General features: G+C 41.8%; 1 protein-coding gene across 3 annotated transcripts in view; it reads left to right on the forward strand.

The window, feature by feature from the left end:
• Clnk (cytokine dependent hematopoietic cell linker) overlaps nucleotides 1-14,022 on the forward strand; it is an 81,803-nt gene extending 67,781 nt beyond the window's left edge. For all 3 annotated transcript variants that reach the window (XM_074042611.1, XM_074042612.1, XM_074042613.1), the window contains 2 exons: nucleotides 2,212-2,367; nucleotides 9,753-14,022. In XM_074042611.1, the coding sequence (XP_073898712.1) occupies nucleotides 2,212-2,367; nucleotides 9,753-9,905 (309 nt within the window). In that variant the 3' untranslated portion in view covers nucleotides 9,906-14,022. The remainder of the gene's footprint in view (nucleotides 1-2,211; nucleotides 2,368-9,752) is intronic.
• The last annotated feature ends 7,414 nt before the right edge of the window (nucleotides 14,023-21,436 follow it).

The raw sequence follows: 21,436 nt of genomic DNA on the forward strand, positions 1-21,436 counted from the left end.
AAACAGTAAAATCAATGCTAAGGAAGTAATTTGAAGATTACATGTGGCAGCTCAGGTACAGAGGTCCCACTGGACAGTGCCTCCTGCCTTCTTCAAGTTTCATCTCCTTACTAAACATCTGCCTAAGGCACAGTTGAGTCTTTATTTCTCACACCTTTAAGAAAGGAGCAGGGATTATGAATGTTGCAATAGTTATAGAGTATGATGTGTTATGCCTCAATAACAAATAAGCCCAAGATCTCATTTAGCAAAACAAAGAGCTAGTGTTTGTTTGGGTAAATACAGGCAGCTGGAGGTGCTATCTCCATGGTGTACTTGTTCCGTCACACCCTGGCTCTTCAGACGTCCTCTCAGTGACCAAATTCATGTGAGCAAACTTAAGTTGAAAGAGTGTGGGGAAATACAAACCCTACTAGATCCAACCAAAAGGAGAAAAACTGAGATATTTATAACCAGGCTAAGTGAGTTCACAACCATCATCACAGAGCAAATAAGTATGAGCGACTGCTAAGTGCACAGAACTAGACAGGCGTGCTTAGAAATGATAAAAGTCTCTCCAGACTCGTGCAACTTCAAAAACCTGTCTTCAACAGTCATTGTTGAATGAAAAAAGATAGAACGAATGAGTTAATTAATTAGAAAATAAGTGATAAGTCTCTGGCAAATTTTAATAGAATTTAGTTCTCAGAATTAATGTAAAAACAAATTATATGCAAGTTGCTATGGTAAAGAGAATCATGACCTGCCCTCACCACACCCAAAGATGTCTACGTCCCAATCCCTTGAGTTTATAAGAACATGTCACCTCACATGGAAAACCCAGTGTGGTTACAAGGGTCCTTAGAAGAGGGAGGCAAGAGGGTCATAGTCAGAGACGTGATCTGCAAATGGAAGTAGAGGTCAGACTGATGGAGAAGTATGACTAGGAATTCTGGTTGCCTCTAGAGACTGGCAAAGTCACAAGAACAGATTTCCCCTCTTGGTTCTAGCCCAGTGAGTCCCAAGTTGCTCTTCTGACCTCCAAAACAGCAAGAGAATAGCTTTATGTTTTAAATTACGTATTTCATGGCAAGTTTTTACATCAGCAGTAGGAAACTAACACAGTTGTCAACAAAGTGTCTTGAACATATTAGAAACAAGTAAACTATGCCATTTCTTGGATGAGGAGACTGAGGCTAAGTCAATGTGTCCATCACAAAATAGAGAAAGTGGCAGAGCCTATATTCGCGCTCAGTGCCTTTTCCACAAAGTCTCAGCTATCTCTATAGCTGGATGGGGAACTGTGGGTGGCTGGGTGGCACCTCTCCTGGAGGACCTCCCATAGATCTCAGCATGACTAACCCCTGCTGGCACAGAATAGCAGGCACAATGGTGGTGGGTAGACGCCAGTGGGGTTCCCTTCTTAGTGAATCAGTGCCTGATGCAATTGCCCTAAAGGAACACGTGTCCATTTGGAGAAACTACTTAAGGACCTGTGTGGCAGAGTCACAGGTCACCTGACCTCCCACTGGCATCACGGGACACCCTGTAAATTCTTCCTTCCCTCCCCTTTTGTGCCTGTTTCTGCCTCTTCCCAAGATGCCTTGAGAAAAACCCAGTCTAAGTTGAATGACTCCATCTTTTCCGTTTCTGTTTGATTAGTTTTGTCAGAACATGTTTCCCATTTATAAAAGATAATTTAATTTAAATGCAGATTTAATTTGACAAATTCATTGCATCGTTTAAGATGATAAACCCCAAAATTGGCCCTGAGTCTTGGCCCCCTCTCCCTTTCTGATCTTTGGTGATGGCTGTGATGGAGAAGTAAGGCTTTGATTATGGTTAAACACTTGGGCTGAACATGTTGCAGAAAATTCCTCACACTGCGTACGTTCAGAAGCTGGTGTGTGTAAAGAGTACAAATCTGTGTTTGACTTTTAGGTATTGCATTTACTGACTGTCATGCTCTCAGTGTTCACTTTAGTTCTTTGGCCCTAATTCCCTTACCTATAAAATGGGAGTAAGATACTTCCCTTAAAGTTTATGTAAAGATCAAATGAGCCAGGCATGGTAGTACATGCTTGTAATCTGGGCACTCAGGAGGCTGAGGCAGGAGGACCACCAATTCAAAGCCATCCTGGGTTACATAGTGAGATCCTGTCTCGAAATACCAAAAAAAAAAAAATAATAATAATAATAATAGAAATGACATGTCTCCTCCTTTTGCTTCAGGATGGCACTTTCTTGGTCCGAGATTGTTCCACAAAATCCAAGGCAGAACCCTATGTTTTGGTGGTGTTTTGTGGGAACAAAGTCTACAACGTGAAAATCCGCTTCCTAGAAAGGAACCAGCAGTTTGCACTGGGGACAGGACTCAGAGGAGACAAGGTGGGTGTAACCCAACTACTTCCCTTTCCCAGCAGAGTTTGGAGGGTGCTGGAGCCATGTCTCCATATTAAGGTAACCACAAAATAGGAGAAAAGACACCACACTGGAGAAGGAAGGTGAATATGACCCTTCCAGCCTTTTCTACCAACATCCCTGCACACATCAAGGGATGCTGCAGGCCACCAGACACCCCAGGCCAACATCCTGCTTTGCCCATTGGGGAAAACTCAGTCCACGAGAAGCATCTACATCCGGCCTCCCAGAAGGCTCCTGGGAAGCCCAGGCCATGCCCCTTCCCCTCCACTCCCCATGCTGAGCTCCCACTGCAGGAACTTCTGAAGCCTGCTAGCATTCATTGTATGCAGGGTTGTGACCCCTATTTGTGGACTCAGTCGTAGTGTTCAGTGCTAGGAAGAGAATGACCATCTTCAGTACACGTCTGCTGGAGGGAGGCTCAGTGAAAGAATGAGTGCATTAAAGCATGCATCAGTAACAATAAATAAATTGAGCATAAAGGAGGAGTTTCCACTGAGTACATGTGTACCAGGCTGAGTCCATCTGCATTATCTCGTTTTAACCTCAGTGATTCTGATGAAGTGATCTAGCTCAGATGTAAGGAACTGAAGCTTAGAAAACCCCATAGCCAAAGGCATAGACACAGTAGTGGAAGGGCAAGCACAGCCTGTTCTTCCAGCCCTTCTTTGATGAAAGAAGGAAAAAAGGAAGGATTCAAAGTCAGCATTTGCTAAGGATGTGAGCTTAGACAGGTTCCTTAACTTCTCTGGGCTCTAATTTGCTCAAATGAGAAAGTTCTTACTCTTGACTTCTGTAGTTTAGTGATGGCCATTCAACATCTCCAGGGCTTCAGTTCTGTCCCTTCCTACCTCAAATTCACAAGGACTTAGAATGTGCCTGTATTTGGTGCTGGAGATCTTTACAGAGGTCAAGGTTGAATGAGGTCATTGGAGGTGAACCCTCATCCAATACACCTGGTTTCTTTAAAAGAAGAGTAGACACACACAGAGGGAAGATCACGTGATGACGGGGAGAAGAGGGCATCTGCAAGCCAAGCAGACAAGCCTAGGAGGAAATAACCAAAACCTTGATCTTGGACTTCTGAACTCCTGAGTGTGAAGAGATTAATTTCTGTTGTCTCATGCATTCAGTCTGTAGTTCTTAGTTATGGCAACCATCCCAAAGGAATGTAACCCTAAACCAAACCTTCTACACCTTCTTCTAGCTCATAGTTTCTCATTTTAAGGAAAGCTTTATATGATTTTTAAATGTTTGGGTTTAAGAGTTCCTTTTCCTTGGAGAATCTGGGAAATGAACGACTTGAGGCCTATCATGTGCCAGTCACTCTACCAGAGGCTGTTTCATTTGCTTGCTCACGGGTCCTTGAAAAAGCTCTGGAAAGGACAAATTGTCCAGCCCCATTTACTGGGGAGGAAACTGAGCCCATAACAAGGTCACAGCTTTAGTTCTAACATGCCACACTTTGATCTGCTAATAAAATAAAGGAAGCAGAGTGATTCTAATTACATCCTAATAGCATTTAATCAAAGTGTCAGCTATTGGAAGTAAGGGGTTGTCAGCTGAGGCAGCCCATAGAGTCCACCTTCAGCTTCCAGATGAGCTGCTCCAAGCTCATTAATGATTAATGTCACCAAGGCCCCCTAGCGAACTCAATGCCTTTTTAAAGAAACTCCTTTTTGTGTTAATACAAATCTCTGAGTTTCCTTTTCATGTATCTGTGGAACATACAGACGTATGTACTGTGTACAGGTTCCATCCTGGCAGGTGCTGTTGATGTGTCCATTTAACAGTCAGGGAAACTGAGGCACAGGCATGTTAAGTAAATAGCAACACTGGGATTTGATATATTTGATATACTTTGCAAAATTCTTGCCTTCCTCATATCAAATGCAAACGGTCTGCTTGAAAATGGCCTGCACACTGCAAATTGAAGAACAAGGTATTCCAAATGGAGCTTACTGTATGCTGGGCACTGGTGAGAAATCACAATTTGCCGGTGGATCTCCCACTTTACCTGGGAAGAAGCGGTGCTCTCTTGTAAGAGTGAGGGCTAGACAGCATTCCTGCATTCTGTCCCCTCATGCCTTTCACAGAGGAAGAATCTCACATCTTTTTAAAGACAGAGAGAGAGAGAGAGAGAGAGACTGAATACAAGCTAACTACTAGCTCCTCCATCTGTGCGCAGATAAATAGCATCACCACCCACCTCGCAGGAAACACATAATGAGAAGGAGGGTTTTCAGGGACAATCTTGAGTTCTTGTGCTTTTCAGGCATCTTGCAGACTTCAGCATTTAACCACCCAGAGGACACAGCAGCACCTAACTCATGGGAGTTATTCGAGCATGAGATGAGATAACATGAATACCCTGCTGGGTGCACTGCCTGCAAGCCCTTTCCTTAGGGCCATGAGCCCCAGGCAGAGGTGGTAACAAGATGGCTGCTGGAGGAGGTCCAGCCAAGCCCCAGAGAAGGCTCTGCAGGTCTACACTCTCCCCAGCATAGAGAGTGAGCAGAGAGTCACATGTGCTCCTAAAACAAAACCTGGGAAGCTCCTTTTGCTGCAATTAAGATCTTTGGTTATTTAATTACTCGGGTGGCTACAAATTCGTGTCTGATTTTAGGTTTGGGGATTACCCACTAAATTTTGTTTTCTGAGGTTACTGTCATAAGTTACCACAACAAAGGCAGCTTAAAAAGAGAAATTCATTTTCACACAGTACCAGAGGCCAGAAGTCCAAAATCCAGTTACCAGCAGGGAGGCACTCTGCCCCTGGAGGCTTTGGGGAGAATCCTTCCTTGCTTTCCCAGCCACTGGTGACTGTTGGCTTCCTTGGCTTTCTGGGCTTGTAGCTCATTTCTCTAGCATCTGCCTCTGTGGTCACATTGGCGCTCCTTTTTCTCTGGTTAAAATCTCCCTCTGCTTCTTATCTCATAAGGAGGCACACGATTGCTTCTAGGTCCTATCAGGATAACCTAAGATAAGCTCCTCCTTTCAAGATCCTTAACTCAATGGCATATTTTACAATTTAAACTATATTAACTCTTTTAATAAGGAAATATTCACAGATTCTGGATCTAGGACTGGACATATCAGGGAAAGACACCATTCAGCCCACTATCAGCAATTACTTTTTTATTGGCCAAGCATTAATTTTATGCCTGTGCTATGCTAGACTCTGCTCTATGCTGGGAACACAGAATGGAGTAGAGTAGAGTCCCTGCCATCCAGAGGACCCCCTATCCATCTGTGGCTGTCTGTGCAGGCACCTAAGCAAGAGTAAGACTGGTAGAATGCCTACCCAGGTCTGCTAGGGAATCACTTGCTCTAAACCTACAGAGTTGTACCGGCCACCTAACGCCAACCAAACATCCATAAGTCATGTTTGTCCATCTTTCTGTGAAAGCTCAGAGAAGAAAGCAGTGCCAATTACCAGACATTTCCCTGCTTGGAAAATGTCTATAGTAGGCTTGCTTGGTAACTTAAATTTTTAAGACCAAGAGACAGAGATGAACAACGAACCCATAGCTTTGTTTCACCTTTCTCCTGTCTGCTTTTCTCTCCCTCCCTATCTCTGTGTCTCTCCTCTTCCCCTCTTTTTTCCCTCCCCTCTCACTCCCATATGTGAACATAATCAGACTTACTTGCTTTCCTGGCAAGGAAAAACACAAACTCTTTAAACAGACTTTAAGATCTAACATTAGGATGACATTTGCTATCCCCCTGAAAAAAATAATTTACAACAAAAATAAAAGCTTAATTATAATCTTTTCTAAAAGTCTCTTTAGGGCAATATTTCAGTTGTGGGCAAATTACTAAGCCAACAATAAGAAATGACAACAGGATGAATTGCACCTGCCTTGCTTTCAATTACTTGTTAAAATTACAAGTTCACATAAAATATCATCCATGCAGCAGATTATTAAAACAATTAATATGGAGTCAGTTGTTTCAGAAAACCCTGAGGAAACAGGAATGAAAATAGGAAGCAAGTATGTTCCCTCTGAAGACTGACACCAGGAAATTTTTCCTTTTAGCCAGTTCTGGAGAAGGCTCTGTATAAAATGTTTCTTTACGTAGATCATTTTGTTTTGTAAATGTGAATCAAGATGAAGAAAACTTTGGCCTTGGTTTACAACTGGAAATGAATGCAGAAAGTCCCTTTCCTCCTAAAGGCTGACCATTAATAGTCTATAAACCCCTCTGATGGTTACATTGCTCTTCTGTGATGTTCTTGGCAAACCTGGAAGGAAGGGAAGAAGGAAGAGAAGGACAGATGGAGGAGTAGTGATGTCTGACACCTACCAATCACTCACTGTGCTATACATGAGTTGTGCCTTTTTCTAAATACTGTCTACAGATCAGCCAAATTAATCCTCACAGCGAACCTCAGAGGCAGGTCCTATTGTGACGATCATGAGTCACAGATAGAGGAACTGAGATGCAAAACATGTAAGAAATTTGCTCCTGGTCACTCAGCTAGTGGATGGGAGAGCCAGGCTTTGAGCTCAGGTATTCAGACTCTGCAGGGCCTTCACTTCTGACTGCTCTGCTATGGCAGAACAACTACTACCTCCATGGGACAATGAGGAAGTCACTTTACCTAATCCTGGGTAGGAACTCTTGTAGACTGCATACCTAGTTGGGATGGTGCTATGGTATAAATGTTCATACCCTCCTGCAAAAAAACCTCATATGTGGAAATCTTAATTCCAGTAGTGATGGTATCAGAAGGTGAGGCCTTTGGGGGTGATTGGGTCATGAGGGTGGAGTTCTCACGAATGGGGCTGGTGTTATTAAAGAGACTCTCAGCCTTTCCACCATGTGGGACCACAGTGAGAAAGTTCTATCTATAAACTAGAAAGTAGGCCCTTGTCAGATACCAATCAATCTGCCTTGATCTTAGACTTCCCAGCCTCTGAAACTGTGACAAACTGTTGTTTATAAAGTACCAAGCTTATAGCATTTTATTATAGCAGCCTGAATGGACTGAGATAGACTGAAACATAGGTTGCCTTCTTGAAAACTCTGCCACAGGTCCAGTAAAAGACTCAGAGAGGGCAAGTCACTTACAGGTGTCCTTCGGAGTAAAAAGCCAACTCACATGTGCCTAGGTAGGAGAGGAGAGAGATATGTTGTCTATGTCACCAAAAAGGACAAGAATGAAGTAGATAGAGGAACTGGCTAATATCAGAAAGTCATCCCTCCACATTGCCTTCCCACGTTTTTGCCCCAGTGTGATGTGTGTTTGCTCTCATGTCCTCCACATGACAGGAAGGAGGTGGGCGATGGCCTTGGCAGCGCCAGGGCTCTGGATTTTAACTTATTTGCCTTCACCAAAACAGGACATTCTTCACAGCAGCTGGGTGACCTGGTGAGGCTGTCAAGCCCTAAGCTTGCATAAACACCCATCATAATTTTCAGAAAAGTCATTTTCACAGCATGTATCCTTAAATGAAATCATCTATTTGTATAGAGATTGTTTTCCTTAAGGCACTCTCTGTAAGGACAGACCCCCTGTCTAGTTCATTCCCTGCTGGATATCCCTACAGGGATATCCAAGTCTGTCTGTACCTTGGAAACCCTGGCATAGGGAGGAACAGACAAAACTAAATCAGAGTGGAAGGCATGCTCCCAGTAGCCTCCTTCCTTCAGGCCATATCATGGTCCACCCTGCTTTTTTGGCACACCAGAGGTCACAAGCCATGAGCAAAGGTCTAAAAAAAAAAAATAATGAGGCTTTATTCCTGGCCCTGACCCCTAGCTCATGACTCTGAGCAAGTCAGTCCACTTCTCTGAGTTGCAATTCCCATAGCTCTTTAGGAAAGGACATTCTAAATGCCCTGCTCACCTCACAGACTTGCAAAGAAGTGTGGAAGTTGTCTTAAGGCCTGGGCAGCAAGAGGAGCAAGCTCTTCCTATTACTTCCCAATCCCCGCCCCCCCCCCAGGAACTCCTAAGAGCTCACCCAGAGTTACCTATGTCACCAGTCTTCCAGTCACACCTGTCCTTGTCTGGATGCTCTACCTCCAATATCCCTAAACCCCCCTTGTCTGTTTATCTGGAACCACCTACAGTGTGAAGCCCTGAGCAGTACACTTCCTTCTTCCCTAAACCAGACATAATCTTACTTTCCATTAAACACCACGGCACTCTATCTGCATCTCCAGAAACACTGGAACCTGCAGTCACCTCACTACTTCCCAGGAAGCCCAGGGAGGAAAGCCAAATAGGCTAAGGACCAGTGGTCTGTGGTCACCATGGATCCTTCTGCATTTGCTAGATTTCCTTAGAGCAAGGGACGTTCCCACTAGTGTACTGCCTTCAAGCCTGGCTCTTCTCTATTTTACTTGGTCAGTTACAGGCACGGTCAGGTAGGCACTGGAGTTGCCCAGGGCTGTCGGCTGCTGTGTCATCAGCCCATCTGAGTCACCCAGGGTGGGAAGGGTGGGCAGCTACAGACTAGACCTTGACCAAATTTAAATAGCTGCCTCAGGGTTTTCTTATGGTCTCCAGGAGCACGTCTATTATCCCTTGTCATCTCCTTGCTCTTATCACTCTCCCTTCAAGAGTTCATTGCCACATCCTTTTTTAAAAATCACTGTCTGGCATGTCTTTATAACACAAAGCCCATCAAATGAGTTCACCTCTTTCCTGAGTAAAATAGAGCACCCTAGCTGCACTTTCACCTAAAGACACAAACTGTGCTAAAAACGTACCAGATTAGTACGTTCTCCCTCATATGTGGACTTTAGATCTAAAACAAATGCAGTAATATCACTGGACATGGGTCACACACTAAGGGGAGAGCACATACAGGAGGAATAGGGAAAGGCAGGAAACCCAAAACTTGAAAGTGTTTGATGTGCCCACTGTAAAGGAGAGAATAAAGTAATCTTAAACTGACAGAGGCCACTATGGGAAGGGGACCGGGAAGTAGTGAAGAGGTCTGGCAGAGATGAACCAATGTGGGTTGTAACATACATGTGCATGGAAGCAATGCTAGGAATCTCTCTGTATAGCTATCTTTATCTCAAGCTAGCAAAAATGCTATGTCTTTCTTATCACTTATGTCTTCTCTTCAACAAAATTGGAGAAGAGGGCAGAACAGGTTCTGCCTGGAAGCGAGGCGGTGGTGGGGAGAGGGAGGGGGCAGGAGGCAGCAGGGAGAGATGGCCCAAACAATGTATGCACATATGAATAAATGAATAAACAATAAAAAAATGAAAATCACCGATTAGCCAGGTGCTGATGGCTCACTCCTGTAATCTTAGCTACCTAGGAAGCTCCAAAAACAGAACTAAGCAAAACGACAAAAAAAACCCATCAACTTTCTTTCTGTATTTCAGAAGTTTGATTCTGTGGAAGACATCATCGAACACTACAAGTCTTTTCCTATTATATTAATTGATGGGAAAGATAAAACAGGGGTCCACAGGGAGCAATGTCACCTAACCCAACCACTCCCTGTCGCCAGACACTTCTCACCCTCACCGTGGTAGCCTGCCTCATCCTCATTTCATCTTCAGTTCAGTGGATTCAAGGCTTACAGCTGTTTGCATCTATTTCTAAAGTTCATTTTCTGTGTCTTCAAGGGATGATGGTTGTTTTTGACTTGTTACAAAAGGAAAACATTCTGTCATGGAAATGGGTAAATGAATCATGGCTCTGAAAACTTAAACCACATAGGAAATATTTATGAATTGCAAAAATAAAAACCAGGTTTTTAAAAGTATCTTCTAAAGTAAAAACTAAAAACATGGTTATTGTGCTCATGAGCTGGTGTGGGATCAACACGAGAATCCCACAGCAGTGCTCTCCGCAGGGCCCTGGGCTGCCTTTCTTTATTTCAGAGCTGCCTTTGGGTGATTCCTTACGATAAAGGTGTTGATGGATGTTAGCCCTATTTTATTTGTAATCCTAGAAATTCGACACAGAGAAGAAACGTGGCATGGGAAAGTAGCGCACTCATGAATGCCCACACAAGCACAAAGGAAGTGCTTTGGCTATGGTGTAAGATGGCCACAGGACCACTCTCCAGCAGACTGGGTATAGGAATTTGAAGCCAAATGGAATTGGCAAATTCATAGTAAGAAATTCAGAAGATCCCAGCCCAACCCTAAAGCAAGCATAGAGCTGAATGAAAGTAAAAGACAGAAGTGCAAAACAGTCTCAATTATGAAATTCTGTTCCTGGCAAGATCACTACACAGATCAGGTCTCAAAAGTGAAGAAGATGGCCAAGCACCAGTAGCTCACACCAGTAGTCCTAGCTACTCAGGAAGCAGAGATCAGGAGGATTGAGGTTGGAGGCCAATGCAGACAACAAAATTGAGATTCTATTTCCAAAATACCCAACACAATAAAAAGGGCCAGTGGAGTGGCTCAAGTGGTAGAGCACAAAGTGTGAAGTCCTGAGTTCAAACCCCAGTACTGATTAAAAAAAATGAAGAGAATTTAATTTTCCTCCTATTTTGTAAGACAGATGAGGGAGGTATTCAAGGAAGGTATTGCTCACACTCAATGAAAGAAGCAAGCCCAGGCTGTAACCCATTTTTCCTGGCTCCACGTAAGTGCATGTGCCCCAGCACATTCTCTGCCCTACCCTGAGGGATTTTATAATCAAGTCAGAAAGCTAGATTTAAAAAGAAAGAGAGAGAAACAATTTGAAAATACAGACTTACCCATCTTACAATATATAAATAAATTCATGTAGTGGAGTTAAGATTTTTTTAAATAGGTACTATTGAAATTAATGATATATCATGACTTCAAATATTATCAAAGCCTCCATGAGGTATTTATGAAACTGGAGCTTTAATGCAGAAGTAAGCCAAATAGAACAAAAAGCAAAGAATCAAGAAGAAACAACACAACAATAACAATGACAATCTCTTCTCTCAAACAGCAGACAATGAGCTGTCTGGGGAAAGCTCTGTAGCTACCTATAAACACTGCTCAGGTGCTGTCCTTCACACGGTCAGTGAGAAGTCAGGTGTCAAGTTAGATCAGGTGCAGTTGATGAGGAACCCCTCCTGAACTTGGATTTGGGGGAGAATGAACAGAGGTGGGCAGGGAGACCCTTCAGGTTGCACCTGTGAGAGGAAAGGGATGAGAGAGTAGGTAAAACACAAGATTGAACCTTGTGGTAAGATCCAGAGCAAAGACTGCCCAGAGAGGAGGCTCTCACTGGGCCTCAGTGCCAGTGACAGGACTTACCTGGAAGAAAATATGTCCTTCAAGCACCGTGGCAGGCCCAGAAGGCACTGCCCATGGAGGCTGTCCACTCTTTGGCCCAAGTCCCCCACCTCCATACCTGCCAAGCAACAGTCCCACATTTACTGTTTTACAGGGCTGATTGTATTAAGGACATTTTGCTTGTAATGGATTCTTATTAAAGAATAGGACCTATAAATTTTAACTCTATTTGAATCTGACAACAGTTCTGTACATAAGACAGGACAGCTATTCCAAACATATTTTATAATTTAGGAAATTGCATCTCATTGATCAAAATCTGACAGTGACATAGTTGTGACTATCATCAGGGTTCTCATACATAACTCTTCTCTGTTCACCTGCTTCACTGGATTCCCTATAGCAACGTCAATGATGTGGGCTTTGCATACCCAAATTTTAAAGCGTTTTAATCCCTGTTCAGATATTATGGCATTCCCAGCTTAAAGGTGTCACTGAATGCTTAGCCTCAATGGAGTAGTAGAATTTTACATATATCTGATTATAGAAGCTGTGCATTCCAGAAACTGCCTTTGGACTAAATAATCTCCACGAGCCTATACCCCTTCATCTTTAATTAAGTCTTATCCTAGGACCTATTTGCATACTGCATTGCTAGGCATTATTGTAGATGCTGGAAATACAGAAGCAAACAATCGAGAGAGACAGATAAGTGTAGTTTCCATTGTCTCTTGTATTTCCATTTTAACGCTCATCACTGAGTACTTGTGGAGTGAGGCCAAAGTTGTATATTTTAATGAAGTTCCTTTGAGATGGCTTGGAAAGTACTGAACCGGGAAATTTTAAATTATCCTCAACTTATTTCATGGAAAACTTCCCCTCTTGGTGAGTGAGTCTGTGTGTGTGTGTGTTTTAGTAATGGCATCATAATTTTAATCAGTTAAATTTGTTCCAATTACTAGGGAAAAATCAAACTTACCCATGGTTAAATATAGCCCATTATCAAGTGGGTGCACGTATACAGATTTTTATGCTTGCTTATATTGTATATGGTTAGCATCATATTTGTGTATTTATTTTTGTCTGTAGTAATATCTGTTCCAGATATATTTGCTGTTTCTGAACATTTGTGATTCATTGATTAATAGCTGTGCTAACTTAGATGAAAGCAAGTATGTAATTGTGTTTAATATCTCTATAACTGAATATTAAAGAAAAGAATTCAAAACGTAGCTTAATTTTTTTTTGATGCTCTATTTTACCTAAAGCACTTATGAAATCATATTTAGGCTAGATTTAAGGAAAAAATTCTAAAATTATTATTCACATATAAACACTACTAGATTCTAGGGATAAAGATAAAAGCCACAATCCCTGTGACTGAGAGTTCAAAGCCAGGCAGGCAAAATACACATGTAATGTCAGGATACACCAGTGAGGTCTCCTTGTGACTCTGATTTGCATTTCCCTGATAATTAGTGATACTGAGCACTTTTCATATGCCTATTGTCCATCATCAAAACACAAAAGAGAACAAGTGTTGGTAGGGATGTAGATCAATGGAAACCTGTGCCCTGTTGATGGAAATGTCAAATGGTATAGACACACTAGAGAAGACAGTAAAGAGTTGTCTCAAAATAATTAAAAATAGAATTATCATAAGCTCAGCAACCCCACTTCTGGGAACATATTCAAAGACGTGAAATCAGGATCTCAAGCCAAGACACAGAAACAACCTAAATGCTCGTCAGTAGATAAGTACATAAAGAAAACGTGTTCTAAGCATAAAAGGGAATACTACTCGGTCTTAAGAAAGAAAGCAAGCCTGCTCTTTGTGACATCACGGGGTGGATCTGGAGGACATTGTGCTAAGTGAAATAAGCTGAACACAGACAGGTTCGGTGGCTGCCGGGGGCAGAAGTTGTTGGTGGGTATGAGGTTTTAGTTACACGGATAAGTTCTAGAGATCTGCTGTAGAACACTGGGCCTAGAGTCAACAATAATGTTCAGTTCAAAGATTGTCAGAGTGGGTCTCGTGTTAAGTATTCTTACCATAAAAGGTAGAGGAGCAGGAGGAAAGCTTTGGAGGCCATGGTTTGTGGCGATTGTTTTATAAGTGTATACACCTCTCCAAATTCATCAAATCCTATATGTTAAGCATACCCTGTTTTTTATGTGTCAGCTATACCTCAATAAAGCTGTTTTTTTTAAAGAAGATACAGGTGTCATCAAAATCATTTAATACCCTCCCTTGTACCCCTGGGGGGGATGGGAGTGGGCAAGAACAGAAGCAAGGGGAAGATGTAGTCAGGGAAGGCTTCCCAGAGATGGTCTGGTAGGGATTTAAAGGATCCTCCTGGAACACAGCTTTCAAAGTACAAGTCCTTTGTCAGTCTGGTTTTGGGTACTCCTGTCTGAAAGGCCCTGTTCTAGACCATGGGGACTCAAGCAATAACCACCAGCTGAAGGAACAGGAGAAGACAATGGAGATGACGTCCCTTGGGATTTATTAAGTGATGCTGGGGAAACTGGCTCACCACCCAGGAAACAATTTCAATTATGCTTCTACTTCAAATCATATACAAAAGTATGTTGTGCATGAATCAAATAGCTAAAAGCAAAAAAAAATTTGTAACTGAGTTGTACATTTTCATCTACTATTTAAACATTTTTATGACTTTGGGATGAAAACATAAATCATAAAAGAAAGACTAATGGATTCATTACACCAAAATTGTAAATGCTTGTTAAAGTAAGACAAAGCCAAAGGCAATAAAACATTCTAATGTCTATTAGAAAAAGACAGAATGAGTAATTCACACACAAAAAGAAAACTGTACCCTGAAAGTTAAAATATTCAGCCTTACCAGTCGTGTGGTTATCACAATAGGACAGATGAGATGTCAGTGATATCCTTGTAAGGAGAATTAAATAAGAGACAAGCTGATTTCCATTGCAAAACTCTGCAAAGGCTTGGGGAGTGCACCATTACTTGCCCCCAAAGGCTAGTAAAGGAGGAGTTTATATTAACAGTCAGTGTAAGAATTTTCTAAAATCAACACAGTCCCTCCCCCAGGAACCAGAGATATGACTGTAGACTACCTATGGTGGCCATTGAGAGACTACACCTCCAGGAAATATTTCAAATTAGGCTGATACAAATATAAGATACAGCTGAAAATGTGAGCTAAAGACAGCTGAGGGCTGGTAAAGAAGTTCAAGTGATAAAGTGCCTGCCTAGCAAGCATAAGGCCCTGAGTTCAAACCCCAGTACCACCAAAAAGAGAGAAAGAGAGAGACTGTGCTGAAAATGGGGATTATTCCAAATGTTTGAAACCCCAGCCTCTTTAGTCACTTGGCTCCCAGAAGGAGCAGCAGAGTTGTGACTGAGAACCAAGAGAACACAGCAATTCTGCTACAAATACTGACATGCGTCCATCCTGGACTGAAGAGCCAGATTCCCACTCTATCAGGCACAGGGAAGCCCCACCCAGGCTTTCATGTTTCAGTCTACATTCCTGTGCCTCACTGTCCAATATCAATAGTCGAGAGCTTGGAGGGAAGCTTGCAATACCAAAGACATTAAAGAAAAGCTACAAACTGGAAAAATAAAAAAGAACTCACAGGAGAGATACAATACAGGATTGAAGAAAACTACACAGAGAAGTACACTTACCATAATCAGAGATGTAAGAAATGAAATCCATGCCGGGTGCCTGTGGCTCACGCCTGTAATCCTAGCTACTCAGGAGGCAGAGATCAGGAGGATTGCTGTTCAAGCCAGTCCTGGGCAAATAGTTCACGAGACCCTATGTCGACGAACACCATCACAGAAAAGGGCTGGTGGAGTGGCTCAAGCAGTAGAGCACCTACCTAGCAAGCATGAGGTCCTGAGTTCAAATCCCAGTACCATCCCCCACCAAAAAAAGAAAAAAGACATGAAGTCTATGACACATCAATAGAATGCTATGCAAATAAGGAAACATTGAACCGGGGGGTGTAACTCAAGGAGCAGAGCACTTGCCTAGCACATGGGAGGACTTAAGGGCAATCCCCAGTTCCACAAAAAAAATTACAAGCAAATTGTAGAAGCAAACATTGAGAAGACTAAGAGGGGAAAAAAAAAGACAAAACCATAATAAGAGCTGGAAATTTTAACACACAACTGTCAGAAGCTGACAAGGTAAGGAAACAAAAATGAGTAAGGATATAGGAAATTCGAATGTCACTGTCAGTAATGACAGTGACGATCTAATCATCACTGACAGACTAGTTTACAATACAGATACAGAATTCATATTTTTCCTAATCTTCATAGAATATCCACCAAAAAGGGCCATCTCCTAAGACAAAAAATGAGTCTCAAAAAATTTTAAAGGACTAAAAAAAATACAAGTTATATTCTCTAAGCCAAAAAAAACCAAATTATTTTGGCAGCAGTAGGGTTTGAACTTATGGCCTTGGGCTTTCTAGGAAAGCACTTTACCACTTGAGTCACAGCCCTTTTTACTTTAGGTTATTTTTCAGATTAGGTCTCATTTTTGTCCAGCAGGCATAGGACCACAATTCTCCTACCTATGCCTCCCACAAAGCTGGGATTGCCAGCATGCGTCATCATGCCTGGCTTATTTGTTGAGATGGGATCTTACTAACTTTTTGCCTGGGCTAGCCTTGAACCACAATCCTTCTGATTTCTGCCTCCCAAGCAGCTGGGATTACAGGCATGTACCATGGTGCCTGGCTTAAACCCGAAATTTGTTTTAAGAATTACATCAGGAGTTAATAACAAGAAGATATATAGAAAAGGCTCCAAACCCTTGGAAATTAAATAAGACATTTCTACATTACTCATAATTAAAGTAAACAAAAGCAAGATTTAAATATCTCTCAAAATGGTAATTAATGCCACATTTCAAAATTTGAGGAATGCAGCAAACTTTCAAATAAAGATTTAATGTAAGCATCTATAACTTAAGAGATTTAAGTGCTTGTATTGGGAAAGAAAGGCCTAAAATTAAGCATCTCAGTTTCCACCACAAACCATAAAGAAAGCAAAATTTAAGCCGGAAGAAAGTAAAAAAGGATAATAAAGAGCAGAAATCAAAGAAATAAAAAAACAAGGAAAACCACCAGTCAAAAGTTGGTACTTTGTAATGGTTAAGAAAATGATTAAAAAAAATAAAATAATAGGTAACTAGTAAAAGTTACCAAAAGCATAAAGCAATAAACACACAAACTACTAACGGGGAATAAAAGAAAATCCACTGATATTAAAGGAATATCAGAAAGAGCTTTAGTCCAGTAAAGTTGAAAAAATATTTCATACAAGACAAAGACAAGAAGACATGTAATATCCGCAGAGCATTTCATCTTTAAAAGAAATTAGAAGCTTTTCCAGAAAAAAAGGCTCTAGATCATAACTTGTCTATTGTGAATAGTGCTGCAATAAACATGGGTGTGCAGGTGCCTTTGTAATTACCTGAGTTGCGTTCCTTTGGGTATATCCCCAGGAGTGGGATTGCTGGATCATATGGCAGGTCTATGTTTGGTTTTTTAAGAAGCCTCCATGTTGTTTTCCAAAGAGGTTGTACTGGCTTGCATTCCCACCAGCAGTGTATGAGGGTTCCTTTTTCCCCGCATCCTCGCCAGCATTTATTGTTGCTGGTATAGAAAGCCAAGATGCCCCACAACCAACAAATGGATTAAGAAAATGTGGTATTCATACACAATGGAATTTTACTCAGCCACAAAGAAGAATGAAATTTTGTCACTCGCAAGTAACTGGATGGAACTGGAGAACATCATCTTTAGCAAAGATAGTCAGGCTCAGAAGGCCAAAAATCGTATTTTCTCCCTCATTTGCGGATTATAGACCCAAAACAAATGCAGTAATATTATCGGACATGGGTCACACACAAAGGGGAGAATGTGCACGGGGGGGAATAGGAAAAGGAAAGGGAAGCTAAAACTTGAATGTGGCTGATGTGCTCACTGTAGAGGAGTGAATATAGTAATCTGAAACTGGCAGAGGCCACTATGGGAAGGGGACCGGGAAATAGTGAAGAGGTCTGGTAAAGATGAACCAATGTGGGTTGCAATACACAAGTGCATGGAAGCAACGCTAGGAATCTCTTTGTATAGCTATCTTTCACTGCCCAGAAGGAAGGGAACGTCAGAGCCTCCACAGAGATAAGCAAAAACAACCTTTGCACTTGGCGGAACCTCTCTCAAAACAAGGACTGAGACACTTGTAACTGGAACGATTTAACCACACATACCTTTTGTCCCTGGACCTAATTCTTTGTCTACTTAAAGCTAATTCACATGTCTGTATGTGAAGACGGCTGAAGATGAGCTGGGTGCTTACTTTGCCTCTCCCCATGGCATGTCCTGGTCCACGCAAGAAATCTCCTTTCTTGCCCTTCACCTTCTCTTTATTTGCAAACAGAGGTGAGTGGTGGTACCTGATATGTGGAAGCCCAAGAGTTTGGACCAGGTCAGTGGGTGGGGTCAGTCCTTTCTTAGCAGATTCTTTTTTTTAACACATAAAGCCCCTGTCACTTTAAAAAGCACTAGAAAATCCACAAAAAGGAAACTGAGGATGTGATAAAGGAAGTACTGCAAGTTAGTGAGAAAGGAGGGCTGAGCTTTATAAAGAATCATTTCTGGAACAATTGAGTATTCAAGGCGTGGGGGAGAAAAGAGCTTTCCTTTCACCTCTATAAAAATAATTTTCCATGACTTACATATTTGAAGATAAAAATGTACCAATGGCAATGTAGAAGAAAACCCAGGAAAATGTTTTATGCCTCTGGAATTTGTGGCAGTGGCATGAGTACTGGGGGAGGCTTCTTAAGCAAGACAGGAAACTCAAAAAACCAAGGGAAATGAAGAAACAGTTGCCTATGTAAATATTTAAAATTCAGCCTAAGAGACAATAAGCAAGGTCAGAAGACAAAGAATGGGCTGTGAGAAGTATTTGAAGCACAAATGTCAGATAAATGAGTCCGACATATGCTACATAAATGAAACAGTAATAACAGAAGACCCAGCTGAGAAAACCGTCAAAGAACAAAAGTAGTCATTTCACAGAAGGAAATCCTGATGCTCACAGACACATGAAAACAATCACCAGTTCACAATGAGCAGGGAAGCACCCAATGTATTTACCAGTTGACTGGTTTTCACCCAAAAGGTGACAAAAGAGTTTGGAAGATGAGTCGGGGTACGAGATGGGCAAGACAATAGGTTCCATAAATCTTTCCTAACAATGGACACTGGAATTACTGCAATTTTCAAGAAATTAGTCCAGCAAAATCTGTTAAAATTAAAAATTTATGTATCCTTGTACTCACCAACTCTTCTTTTGAAAACGGATTCTGTGGAATTAAATTCTATAAAATTAAAAGCATAGTTGCTGAAGTAGAAAATAGGAAGTTAATAAAAATAATTAAATTTCAAACAGCTGAAATTGAGGTCTCTAGGTAGAAAAATAAGTATTATTCATCTTTAATAATAAGTTAAAATCACACATAATGGTAACCTGTTATGCATCAATGATTTTAGCACCTTATATGATTAATAAGTAAGGCATGGTGTCACCTTATTTACTCTTTGTAAAGTGAACACCTGAGAGGTAGACTTAGATCTTTTCTTTCCAGTGCTGAGAACCGAACACAGGGCCTTGCACTTGCCAGGCAAGCACTCTTCCACTGAGCTAAATCCCCATCCCCTCCTATTCAGATCTTGTAACTGACTCCTAACCTGCTCATGGCCCAGTGTGAATGATCAAGAAAGTTTTGTCTTTAAAAATGCCACCATGCTCTGTTGGGACATCCTAGGTTCCCAAGGGCAATACTTAATGGAAATTTTGGTGGCCCAGAGACCAGGGCATCTCACGGATTTGGTAGTTTACAACCTGAAAATGAATCACAATCTAAGAAAGAGCCCTGGGAGCTGCTTCTGGAAGTTTCCAGCCCCTCTGAGCTCTCTTTCTCCTGTTATGCCATCTCCTTATCCCTACTAGAGGTCAACATGACTGTACCCTATCGAGTCTTGTGAGTCCTATCAAGTATCCAACACTACTGCAGCAGGGTGGAGGGGGGATCTTTTTAAAAAACTGAGCGAGCAGTCAGTTTGTTTAGAAACCAACCATGTGCCATCCTCACAGAAGTTATACAAAAATTGTTGTCACTGTGGTCAGGTACCCCCATGCCTCATGTTCTTCAAATAGTGGCTTCATCTTCAGTCAAAGGGTGGGTCCTAATGAGAGCCAGCCACATAATTGACATGGTTCAATAGAAAACGAAAATGAAGGCCTCCAGTTCCAGAAGTATTAAGAATTTCAAGATGGTGCCAGGAGAACATTAAGCCAAGTCCAAGATCCTTCTTGGATGGATCCCCACATGACCGTTTGGGTCTCCAGCACAACTCTGTTCATGACTGAAGCACACCATTCTTTGCAGTGAGAAAAGGGAAGAAGTCTGCTGGGAAGCTTCTAGAAAGATTTTCCTCTCTACTAAGAGCTATACACACAATGGAAGAGTTGAATTCTTTCACCTTTGTGCTGTCTAGAGAAGATGATGGGGCTGTTGCCATTAACCTGAGGACAATACTGCCATATCAAAGATGGCTTCAAGCAAAATTCGAGGAACTGTACTTTGAATGGTGGCCTAATGTCTCTGACCGACCAACACTAGGGTCCCCTTTCACCAGACCGAATGACAGATGAGATCATCCATTGCCTTAGGGATTAAACCAATATGAATTGCTGTTTTCTATTCATTGGGTTTGACACCATCCATTCCAAAGTATACAAAGGTTTTGCAAACAACTATGGTGAGTTCCCATTTTGGAGGACTGGACACTAAAATCCTGACAGGTCACCTTGCTCTAAGTCCTAAAGCAAATATGTGATAAAGCTAGGATTTAGTTCCAGCTGGGCCTTGTTGCAAATCTCATTGCACTGAACCTGGGCACTGTGGCAGCCCTGCTCTGAAAGTGGCAGTTTTCAACTCCCAACCCATCCCAATATAAAGACAGAGACTATGTCCACTAGTAGAAGCAAGCATAGTCACTTCTTCAATTGTATGAGAACTTTTAAAGATTTTCTGATTGATATACAGACTATTAATGACAAAAAATAGGAAAAATAAATCTATGTGTTAGTCAGACTTTTGTCACTGTGACAAAAAACCTAACACAAACAAATTCTACAAGTAGGATTAATTTTGGCTCACAGTTTCAGAGGTTTCAGTCCATAGCTCCTTTGATTGTGGGTCTGTGATGAGGCAGAACACCATGGCGGTGGGAGCATGAGGCAGAGGCTGCTCACCTTGTAGGGAACAGGAAGCAGAGAGAGAGAGAGGAAAAGTTCAGGTGAGGCAGGTTGACAGGTAGGGAAAATAATTTATCAGGGGCTCTCTTCTCTTAAGCAAACAAAGCTAACAGGCACCCTAGCATGGCTCCAAACCATCTCTAGAGCAATAAATCCCTTCTAAGTTGTAACTAACCTGGTGGTCATAAATATCATTGCAAGATAGCATCCAGAAAAGGCAACTTGGGTCTGCCTTACTTGTAAAGAAAGACCTGCCCCCAGTTTGACTTCCTAGATCTTTTTACTTAGGACCTCATGAAAACCAGTCACATCCTATATGTATAATTAAAGGCCTAAAAATTAGCATAAGCACATGTACTGAACACTCCCTGTTAAGTGATAAGGCTGTGTTAATTAAACCTCCTAATCACCCTAACCCCTCCCTAAGGACTGCCCAGATTTTTTCCCACCTTACAACTTATATATTGGTCTTTAAACCAAGAGATGAGTGCTTCGGTGC

The sequence above is a fragment of the Castor canadensis genome, chromosome 9, assembly GCF_047511655.1.
Source record: "Castor canadensis chromosome 9, mCasCan1.hap1v2, whole genome shotgun sequence".
Lineage (NCBI taxonomy): Eukaryota > Metazoa > Chordata > Mammalia > Rodentia > Castoridae > Castor > Castor canadensis.